Genomic DNA, 11,491 nt, shown 5'->3' on the forward strand with positions numbered 1-11,491 from the left:
CACTGTTCTTTCCAAAGGCAGACCTTGCACAGGGGTTCCAGCAGGCACAGTGACAGTCACAGACAGAGCTCCGATACCCAGCAATGTTCACAGCAGGAAGAAATGAGCAGCATGAGCCACATCCCAGCCAGAGCCACTTTAACAGCAACTTGCAGCAAAATTCCTGCTCTCCCCTGGCAAGAAAGAACTAAAAAAAGCCCAGGACAGGGTGCTGTACTGGGCACAGAAGAAGTTAGAGACTTGAGGGGCAGGAATTCTGACCCTACAGGGCTGTGGGGCATCACATGAAAAATCCCCAAGGCTTTCTGCAAGAATAAGACTGAGGCTTTGATATATGTATGTTCAGGGGGCTGAGCTGGAAAGGGGCTCAGACAATACAAAGATGTTGATCTGTACCTGAACTTCTCTTTCTGGGACATTCTCACTGGCTATGAGAAAGCCAATACACTGAGGAATGAGACTGGGAATCCTGCCTGGTCCTGCCAGAGCCTTTCTGGTTATGAAGCTTCACAATCCTTTGTGTCTTAGGCATTGAAGCCTTTCACATATTGACTCTTGCTTGGGGTATTCCCATATATTTCTGCAGAAGCAAGAAATGCATAGACTGGAAGCATAAACACTCCTCTCCCCATACATAAATAAAAATATGAAAGAAAATGCAAAGTATTCTCTCTGCTATTAAGATTTCCTTGTTCTTTCTGACACTTTTCCATTTAACCTCTTGGCAAGATGTTTATTCTTTCAGGGTGCTTTTAATGTTCTCTGCCACAGGAGAGAGCTCTGATCATTTTGACTTGCTGAGCAGGACAGACCTTAGATACCAGTCTAATAGTGAGTAAGATTAAACTTGGTCTGCTGGAGGTGAAAATTTGCCTAAAAGTACTTAAAATGTTTTATGTGAGATCACATTGTGAGTGGCATGTGCCCTTTTAAAATGAGAAGCCATGAAACATATTGTACTATGACCTGCTGGCAGCAAAAGGGTTGAGAAAGTGTTTGGAGGCGTTTTGAGAGTCAAGTCTCAAAGTTTGTGGTGGCTGCAGCAGATTCACCCTCTGTAAAAACAGAAGAGGCTGAAAAATGAATAGCCACAGCTTGATTTTTCCCAGGCCAGAATTCACTTTCCACCAGTGATGAGTGACGCTCTTGTGTCTGATAAACTGCACAGGTCTCTAGTTCACAGAAATACTGAGGAAGAAATACAGCAATTAAAGCCTGTGATAGTAAAAAGTACAATACTTTTTTCCACATACTTAGTAAGAAATGGTGTGTTAAATGCTCTCACCTCTAACCCACCTGACTCATTCGGAATCCTTTGAAAAAAACCTGAATTATTCAACATGGTGGGCCAAGTAAGCTCCAAAGTTTTGGCCCTGAATCTGATGCTGAACTCCCTGAAGATGCAAGGGATCCTGAACTTAAAACTACCAAAAGCTTTAACTGCCACTTTATAACAGATCTCGAGGGTTTCTAAGGTCTCTCTTTTGCACATTTTAGGGATGAACATCTCATATCACCAAGGTACACAGAAGAAATAATAACTCTTCTGCAGGTGAGTCCTCTCCCAAGATGCCAAAGTAGACACAGACATTGTTCATGCTCGTGGTCACTCTGGATGTCTGTGGTCGCCCAGCAGCACCAGCTGCAACACTGAAAGGTCACTGTGCCCCGGGGATACTGTGGCTGCTCTGTGATACCTTCTGTTTGCATCTGGCTTGGGCTCCTGGGGACTTCCCGTGCTGCAATCTTGTCTGTTTTCCAAAAGTGCCTGGCTCCTGGAGTTGGGAGGCAGCAGGAGAAGGGCAGGCAATAAGCCTGCTTTGGATAAGAAAGACAACTACATGAACATTTGACTTTATCCTAACTATTACTAAAGATAAAAAGCTGTAACTTGTCCTGCAGGAGGCAGACAGGAAGTTTCATAAAGCAAAGTAGCAGGGAGGGGAAGCAAAAACCCCTTGCTGACACATGGCAAAGAATCAGAGAAGGATTTTTGAGAAGCCATTCTGAGCAACCCGTGCAGAATTTCCTTGGCAAAGGACTTGCCTTTTTGTGTCTTATTTCTTGGGTAACAAGTTTTGAAGCTATATTAATGGAATCCAAACCAAAAGTACTTTTAAATTCATCTAGGAAGCCATGTACTTTGTCTTATCCACTGCAATAAATATCCAGAACTTTATTTATAGCCTTGGGGGTTACAGGCCTGCTGCTCACTGGTATGGACCAGAAGAACATCTTTTGTGACTCAGGTTTCTTAGGGATGCATGAAAAGAAGAATTGGTGTGAATCAAAAACTTAAACAAGACCCCACAGGACAACAGAAGAAGTGAGGAGATGCTCACAATTAACAACTTCCAGGCATGTGGGTCCTTTATCTGACACACACGTGAAGATTTTCCACTATGAGGTACGTTTATTTTCTGACTCAGCATGACCCAGACCTGGTTAACAGATCTTTAGGGCCAGGGGTGAGAAGGGCCAAGAGCTTTGAGAAAACAGAAGTCCACAGACTCTGCAGCTTGGAAATGAGTACTTGCATATAGAGCCATGATGCCCAAAGAGGCACAATAAAACTGCTTGGAGACATAGTTTTATTCTTTAAGTAGCAAGGTATTTATTGAAGAAACGTTGGGGAACCCTCCAATTGGCATCGGACAATAGGGTCCCGAAGTCAGCAGTGCAAAGCTAGAGTATTTATACAGTTTCTGTGAGAGATTACATCATTTTTACATGCATATTGACGTTATTGCAACTCTTGATTATAATATTCATAGCAGGCGGAGTCCAGGTGGGGTCTGGGGTGGAGTTGTCGTTTTGAGGAATATTATGGTGGGAGTTCCTGTTACTTCCTCATGGCAGTGGTCGTATTTCTACTCCTCTTCATCATGAACTTTTCAACTCCTACTGAATTTTGCTGATTTTAATATAGATCGTGTCAAATGCTGTGTTTGAAATTTCTTATCTTCTTTCTGCAGGTCGGTCTGTCCTGTGCTCTGGCCATGCTTTTCCCTTATATGTTATTGTGTGCTTATTTCGTATTGTTTTGGACGGACCTCAAATCCATCCTTGGATAACTCCCAAACCTGGCTCTTATTCTAGCTATATTTCCTGTGGCTAGTTTCAGAGACTATGTTTTATGTTAACTCTTTTGGGTCTTGGGCTTTTGCTCTGTTTCAGCCATACATTCACATCAGCTGTTTTCAGGCTCTAACACTGGATGGAGAGAGAGCTTTGACCAGGGGGAATGGATCTCTGAAGATTTTTCTTACTCAGAAATGGTGACACCCTGGCACAGGTTGCTCAGATAAGCTGTGGCTGCCCCATCCTTGGAAGTGTTCAAGGCCAGATTGGATGGGGCTTTCAAGAACCTGGTCTAGTGAAAGGTGTCCCTGCCCATGGCAGAGGGTTGGAACCAGAGGAGTTTTAATGTCCTTTCCAACCCAAATAATTCCATGACTCTATGAAAACAGCAACAGTCTTGGGAAGAGTTTTTTAACCCCTAGACCAGACTTCAGTGTGACGAATACTCCCTTAGGCAAAAATGGTGTAATCAGGTGGACAGGAGGGAAAGGTCAATGCACACATAGAATAAGGAGCATTTTCTGTATTATGAAAATACTCATTTATACCTTTGAATAACTACTAGCCCTAATAATTACAATCTTAAACTAGAACTTTTTATTTGAAATTTCTAGGCAAAATTCTTTGTATGAGAAAGATATCACAGAAATACAGAATGATTGAGGTTGGAATGAACCTCAGGGGGTCATCTGATCTCCCCTGCTCAGGCAGGACTATCTGGAGCTGTTTGCTGAGGACCATGTCCCAATGGCTTTTGAATATCTCCAGGGACAGTGGCTCCACCCCTGGAGATCCCCAAAGGCTCTCTGAACCCAATCAAATATGGACACAATTAAATCTGAAGGATGATATAGGTAGTGCTATTAAAATGTATTGTACGAAAGACGACTTCTTGTAATCACCCCCCATTATTTCTGGTATCATTGGATCTTTTACAGGACAATATGTTTTCTTCTGATTCATGGGTAATTCCAAATGCAAGAGTGCTGGTTTTAACAGAGGGTATTTTACTGTATAACACAATTTGTCTACAAGGTTTCCTCAGCTCATATAATTTGGGAGAGCTACAGCCTCTGTCCTCTTTCATGGAATTAGCCACACTAACACAATCTTAATATTGGACTGTACAAATGCTCCTATTGTGGTATTTCTTCTGGAAAAAATATATTCTCCTGGGCTTTTTTAATTTATATGTTCTCCATTGCAACTGTAAAGAGTAAAGCCACTGTTCAGTGGGAGGCAATCAGGATGACTGTCATGAAATGAGTGGCTCAGGTCGATTTAACACTCACTGTCAAAGGTGTCAGCAAAAAAAGGTTTCATATAAATTTGCAAAAGCTCAGCAAAGTCCAATAACAACAGTCACTCTACTGCTTAATACAGGGATGAAACATACACAGTAACACTGAATTAGAATTAATTTAGAATGATATATGTAGAGACTGAGGGTAAAAGCATTAGAGAGAGACCCTGCCATTGAGTTATGAGGTACAGAAAGGACCTTCTTGTTTTCTAAACTCCCACTGAGAGGAGGTGTGGATCAAGCCAATCCTAGTCCAAGACTTGATCAGCAGTTTCTGCAAAAGATTAGTTATAATCCTTTACCTAATTTACCTTTCACTCCTGTATTCTTTAAATTTAAATGTGCCTGAGAGATTGGGAAAAGGTGTGGAGGACAATTGTTCTCATTCAGCAAGCCTGGTCCAGTTTATCACTGTGTGGGTGTGACCAAAGCTGTGTATTCTAAACTCTCTATGTCATTTCTCATGAACTGTTAACAATGGACCATTTGCAGCAGCTGTCCAGGGCACACCTGACCCCTCAGGATGCACACTGGTTTTTAAAGAAGCCTGTGAGATAAGAGCTGTGATAACTCCCCTCCAGGAAGTCATTAGCACCTTCACACTGAGCCTGAGGGGTCATGTCTGCTAATGGGCCATTGATGATTCAAAAAAACCCCCATGACTCACAGAGTGAGATCACCCACTTTGGAACTCCCCGCCCTGGGGGAGATACTGGGCAATCCCACCTGAACCAGAGGGTACATAATCTCAGGGGTTTGGGGGACTTAGAGGGAACCAGTTGGTGGATCCAGAGCAGGGCCAGAACCTCGACAGGAGGAGATCACCACTCTTGACCAGACTGAAACCCTCATCTACACCAAGAGGTTTCTCACCTTTAACTTTGGACTCGAGGGAACCATGTGGGGCTCAGCACAGGGGCTAACAAGCCCCACTGTGTTTGTGCCCCAGGGTGCTGGGTTATACTTCCTGGGTTTGTGGGTTGAATCCAATTTCTCTTTGTATCATTGCACTTACTGTAATATTTTTATTAAATTTTAACTCTGACTTATAATCTCTTTTGTGCTGGGTTCGTTTCTCCTGCTGGTTTACCTTTCTACCAGCACAGCAAGATAAAGAGGTTCAGAGTGTAATCAGAAAGTCAGGATAAAAGCCCTGGTGAGCAGCTCCTACTGATTTACATTATGGTGGTAGAATGCTCTAAACAAGCATTTTGCTGGATTTGCATTTGCCATGCAAATTTCACTTATCTTTTGCATGGGGTGAGGGTTTTGCTCCAGGTGTCTGCAGGGTCTGAGAGACTAACCTCACAAAGCTCAATTAAACACACTTTGTTCTCTGCAGAGCCTATCTTGGAGACAGCAGATAGGAAGGAGGCAGAGGAGCTGCTGTGCTGTGTATGCCACTTGGCACTCAGCAAGACTGTCAGATTTTTGTACTTTATCTAGAAGGAAATTGCCCTTTTTAATAGAGAAATTACATTGCTCAACACAGAAATGATGAACACAGAGTAGTCTATATCTAAGAAAATCCCCTGAAAGCTTCAAAGAAGACATGACAGTGAATGTCAGCACAGTTGGGATTTGCACCGTGTGACAAACCCCAGCCCATGACTCGAAATTAGAATTTCTCAGCATCTCAAGGCTCATAGCAATACCTGTACTATCCACTTTTTCCTTTTCTGTCACCCTAACTGAAATGAATTTTAATCAATACTTTATGCAGCCAGAGTGTCATTCATATTGGTTTCCCTCTACATCCATGCTCCAACAGAATGCACAAAACATGTCCAAAAATGAGTAAATCCCAATTTCCTGAAAAAATTTTCTTTGTTCCAGACTGTGTCCATTGACTTTTCTTCTACCACTATATTAAGGAAGAATTTTTCTCCCTCTGCTCGTTCCCTCATCAACCGTTAGAAGATTAAACAACTCTCCATTTAGCTTCTCATTTGAAGGCTGAGGAAGGCGGTTAAATGCCACCCTGACACCCGATCCTGTCAGATCTCGGAAGCTAAGCAGGGTCAGGCCCTGTTATTGCTTGGATGGCAGATCTCCTGGGAATACCGGGTGCTGTAGGTTCTAGTCCTGGGGGCTTCACTGTCACCATCCAAGCTTGCTTGGTCGTGGCAGATGAACCTTATGAGTAAAGGGTGGGGCCAGTTCTGTGCATGCTGTGCCTCACCTAAAGAATCCACTGTACATGCTTGGAGGACACACCCACGTGCGGAGAGCCCTTCCCAAAAACCTTAGTTCACGAAGCCTAGCCATACACATGAAGGCTGAGGAAGGTCGTTGATCTCAGACTCTCCTCAGGTCTCGCAACATAGAATCAGAGCATTGTTTAATTTGGAAGGGACCCCTGGGTGTCACCTGGTCCAATCCCCTGCTCAGAAAGGCTCACATAGAGCTGGTTGCCCAGACCATGCCCAGATGGCTTTTGAATGCCTCCAAGGCTGAAAACTCCACAACCACTTCGGGCATCCTGTCCCAGTGCTTCCTCACACTGACAGTCAGTCATTCTCCCCCTGATGTTCAGACAGAGTCTCCTGTGTTTCACTTTGTTCCAGATTCCTGTAGTTCTGTCAATGAGAACTAAGGAGAAGATCTTGAATCCATCTTCTTTAGAGTCTCCCATCAGCTATTTGTACACCTGGACAAGACCTCCCCTGCCACACCTCTGTGCTAAACAGTCCCAGGTCACTCCTCTGGCATCACCACACAAGAGCTGTTCCGGTCTCTCCATCATCTCAGTGGCCCCTCACTTAACTCTCTCCACTGTGTCTGTGACCAAGGCCACCCTCAGAAATCATTTCTTTATCCCTGTCCCCTTCTCTTGTTCTTGCCATTGAAATGAAACGGGACTTGTTCTGAGTCTTAGAGAACCAGCCACTCTCCTCTTTCACATGTCCTGACAGTGGCCTCTGCTGAACGTGCTCAGCTGTATGAGTTCTGGGACGGTCTGAAAGTCTCCTGTCCAAGGAGAGAATTTGATCTCTTTAGTTAAGGTTCTGGAGGGAAACGACCTGTTGAGATCAATTTTGAAGCATCTCCCTGCAAATCCTGCATCGTTGTTAAATCCTGGCATCTGCATTTCATGATGTCTGAGGGGTGACAAACAGGATGGAAAAGGAAAAGACTGGCCAAAGGACCAACCAGTTTCAGAGGGAAGGTGGATGGGAAAAAGCACTCAGGTCATTGGACATGTCCCTATATTCCAACGTATTTATTGTTCCATCTCAGAGAGGTTTTGTATTCCTGCAAGGCACTGAATCCTCTCTCACAGGTGCTTTGCAGCTGAATTCCAACCCCAGGTGGGATCAAAATCAAGAAGTCCTGACCCAATCAGCTGGGAATGAGAATTCTCACCCACCTTCCATTCCATGGTAGAGACACTTCTCCAGGGACATATTGATGGCGGGGGAGGTGAAGGGGGAGCTTATGTTTATTTTACTTAGGGCTTATGTCGCTTATTTTGTTTATGCTTATTCTACTTATGCTCATTTTCTTTATGCCTATTTTACTTATGCTTATTTACCTCGGACTAATGATAATACTTATTTTCTTATTTTACTTATGCTTTTATACTTATCATGGAATTTGCTTAGTTCACTCTGTAACATGTAGCAAAACTGACTCACTGTCCTTGAAGGTGCAATACCAAGGGGCCCAAACCAATTAATAGAGCCAGGATACTCCATGATAAATCTGAAAACATGTCAAAAGAACAAGATAAGTCCAATTAGACCAGCCAAAGTTGCCAACAAGACTGGTTTGAACCAGTTCTGGACAAAAGGTAAAAAGTTCACAAGAGGGAGATGACTTACTTCATCCCTAAAGACCCCCAAAGACCACTGCCCTAAATTACCAGGATGAACAGCACAGGTGCAAGAAGGAGTGGCTTGAGGCGGAGAAAATGGAAATCAGTTCTTGAGACTCATTATAATAACCCTGCCTTCTCTAAGAAAATAATGTTTATGGATGAAAGAAAAATAAATATGTATAACTCACTTGCATATAAACCCATTGTTAACACAACCAGGGGCGCATGTTTTGGAGGAGTTATCCCCCATGCGTCCTGGGCCAGAATAAACGTACCTCTCTATAACCTCACTGGATTATAGGGGTTTTATTCTGCAAAACATATGGCTAAGAAAGGACGCATAAGAAAAATGATTAAGGAAGGATGGATAAAAAGGATGGTTAAGAAAGGATTTTGTAAGATTGCAAGGGAAGGGAACTGCAGTGCTCAGGCACAGGGCTCATCCCAACAAGAGCACTGACCAGCCCTTCTCTTGGTGTAGGTGCCCCCGTATTTCCTTTCCCCACTCTGTCGCCTCCCCTTCCTCCTCCGCAGTCACCTCTTTTCTCCCCGTCACTGCCCCACCGCAACCCCACCTTATTCCCACCCCCACAGCATTCCTAGAGAAGTGTTCCCCAATCTGCCAGAATCCTCCTCCATTTTTTTTCTCCTCTCCTTCCTCTTGTCACTTCTTTTCATTTACAAACTCAGCTTCCTAATGACCCATCAATATTAGAGACTGAGTAGCTCTGAGCTCCCTCCTTGTGTCCCTTATCGCTTACTCCCCTCCCCCACTGGTGTCATCGGGCGCTTTCTTTGTAACTTTCTCTTTTCCTTGTTCTTGCCTTGGAAAGGAAGAGGGACGTTCGTACTCTGAGCCTTAGACAATCAGCCGCTCTCCCCTTTCACATGCCTTGACAGTGGCCTGTGCTGAACTTGCCCAGGTGAGTGAGTTCTTGAAGATGCTGAAAGTCTCATGTCCCGAGTGATATTCGTGTCTCTAGAGTTAAGGCTCTGGAGGTAAACCTCATGTGGAGCTCAGCTTTTGACATGTCTCCCTCCTGCCACCATGGCTTAATCCTGGCATCTGCTTTTCAGGATGTCGGAGAAGTGAAAAACATGAAGGAAAAGGGACCAAGCAGTTTCAGATGGATGGTGGGTGTGAAAAGCACTGGAGACATTTCAGAGGCTCCTGTATTCAAACATATTTATTATTTTCCCTCCCAGATGTCCTACTGCTCCTGCAAGTTGCTGAATCCTCTCTCACAGGTGTTTGTGAACATCCGAGGATGAGGACAGCATTCAGAGAACTGAATTCCATTCCCGGGCTGGATCCAAACCATACACTCTTTACCAGTGCAAGTGAGATTGGACGTTCTCATTCACATTTCAGTACGTGGCAGAGGCATTTCTGCAGGGACAGAAATGGAGATTCCTTTGTCACCTCTGAAAGCCTCACTACAAACTGCTCATGAGCTGACAGCACTCCATTCAGTAGACCATGCTGGCTGGTCACTGCAGCTGCTTTGGCAGCTCCCACAAGTGATGCTCTCAAGCACCATCTCTTTGCTTTGCCAGCCAGGCCGAGAGCAGCAATACACGGGGCCGGAGGCCCAAAGCCGATGGATGGCACAAGGGCAGACAGCAGCAGTTCCGTGTGAGGCAGAGAAGGCAGCGGGACCCGGGGAGCCCCGGGCCGTGCGGGACGCCTCTGTGGCGCTGCGAGGCGCGCTGTGCCAGCGCTGCGGGAGCTGCAGCGGGAGGACTCGGTGGCCGCGGTGTCTGCGCGGGTTGTGCCGCGGAACGAGGTGCGGAGCCGCTTCGGGCCCGGCGGGCGGGGTGGCAGCGCCCCCTGCTGGCCCGGCCGGCGCTGTGCCCCCGCCCCCCGCCCGGCCCCGCCCGCGGCGGTTCGTGCCCGGCCGCAGCCCCGGCTCCTCTGCCCGTGTCTCCCAGGGCACAGAAATACACTGCCGCGTCCCGAAAGCGGGGCCCGTACAGCCGCAGCGAGCTCCAGCGACCGTCAGCCGAGACCGACATCAGCCCCGCTGGGTCCCGCAGCGGTTTGGACCCTTTAGAAGCCCGTGCGAGAAATTCGGGGCTTCGGCCGGGGAGCTGACGGTACCATTCGATGTACTTATTTAACTGGATGCTGCGGTGTGAGCAGTTGATGGTGATAGCGGTGCCCTCGGTGGTCTCTGCGGACGTCTCCTGCTGCACCTGGGCTCTGCCCGCAGCCACTGCCGGGAAGAAACAAAATTACTTTTATCAGCAGAAAATGCCATTCAGGGAGAGCGAAGAGAGGATTACAGATCAGAGATGACGGGGATATGTGCTGAGAATAAAGTACGGATACACCATTTCTCCAAGAGTCTTTAACTGCGGATAAGAATATGAGAGACGTTTGGAAGAAAACTCAGAGAGAAAAAGAGGTGAAAGAGATTGGCTGTGAGGGAGGGATGGATAGATGGAGGGAGGGAGGTAGGGAGAGAGTGGTAGCTGCATAAAGAAAAGGAGCAACAAAGAAAGGAGAGCTGTGAGGGAATGATTTCTTGGAGGGAAGAAAGTATGATGGCAAAGGGGGGGACAAAAAGGAAAATATGGATAGAGAAGAAGCAGTAGGGTCAGAGGCGAGTCGTGGGTCCATCCCTGGTCCCCAAAAGCCGCCCGCCGGCCTCCAGCCTCCCGCTCTGCCAGCCCCGCGCACCGAGCAGCACCGCGGCCAGCGCCGCCAGCCCCGCGCCCCGCCACCGCCACATCCCGCCGCTCCGCCGCCCGCTCCTCGCTGTCCTCGCCAGCCCCGGCTCTCTGCTCGGGACTCCTCCACTCCTCCCCTCCCATTCTCTCCTCTCCGTTCCCCCGCCAGCTCCGCCCCGAGTCGGGCTCAGCCTCCGCCTCACACCGCACCAGAACACCAAGTGGCACAAATCCGTTTGGCGTTGCCAGGGACAAGAGACAGCTTTGTCCCGTCCCTGATACCACCGACGCGGCATCGGAACCAGATTCACTCAGTTACTGGCAGCACACAGTGGGCAGGATTCCTGAGTCTATCTTCCTTCCCATAAGGTAATCCTCCTCCTTCTAACCTCTGAGAGCAGCTGCATCGCAGCTGGGGAGGGGAGACGGAGGGGCTGCCAGCCATTCTGAGGCACTGCCAGTGTTGTTTACACTGAGTTAAACCGAGAATCCAAGCTCGAGTGAAACCAGCCTTTTGGGGCCCGAAATCATCAGCAGACATTGAGTTTTGGAGGGGCAAGAAATGGAGGGCTCAGGAGGCAGAGGCTGCATTTCTGTGCCTCTTCCCCGGGCAC

General features: G+C 46.8%; 1 protein-coding gene across 1 annotated transcript; it reads right to left on the reverse strand.

Annotated features, from left to right (window-relative positions):
• Positions 1–9,734: 9,734 nt before the first annotated feature.
• LOC139681747 (uncharacterized) lies at positions 9,735–10,978 on the reverse strand. The gene is made up of 2 exons (XM_071575389.1): positions 10,888–10,978; positions 9,735–10,420 (listed from the first exon to the last, which is right to left on the reverse strand). Exons 1-2 carry the CDS (start codon positions 10,937–10,939, stop codon positions 9,735–9,737), a joined length of 738 nt encoding a protein of 245 aa, XP_071431490.1. The 5' UTR covers positions 10,940–10,978.
• Between the last annotated feature and the right edge of the window lie 513 nt (positions 10,979–11,491).

The sequence above is a fragment of the Pithys albifrons genome, chromosome 21 (genome assembly GCF_047495875.1).
Source record: "Pithys albifrons albifrons isolate INPA30051 chromosome 21, PitAlb_v1, whole genome shotgun sequence".
In the NCBI taxonomy this organism is placed as follows: domain Eukaryota; kingdom Metazoa; phylum Chordata; class Aves; order Passeriformes; family Thamnophilidae; genus Pithys; species Pithys albifrons.

What these genes read in the sequence shown, in the direction of transcription:
- LOC139681747 (XM_071575389.1), bottom strand. Translation starts at nt 10,939, where the DNA reads ATGTGGCGGTGGCGGGGCGCGGGGCTGGCGGCGCTGGCCGCGGTGCTG. An exon ending in GCTGGCCGCGGTGCTGCTCG is followed by an intron (nt 10,421 to 10,887) that starts GTGCGCGGGGCT and finishes TCTTCCCGGCAG; the next exon opens with TGGCTGCGGGCAGAGCCCAG.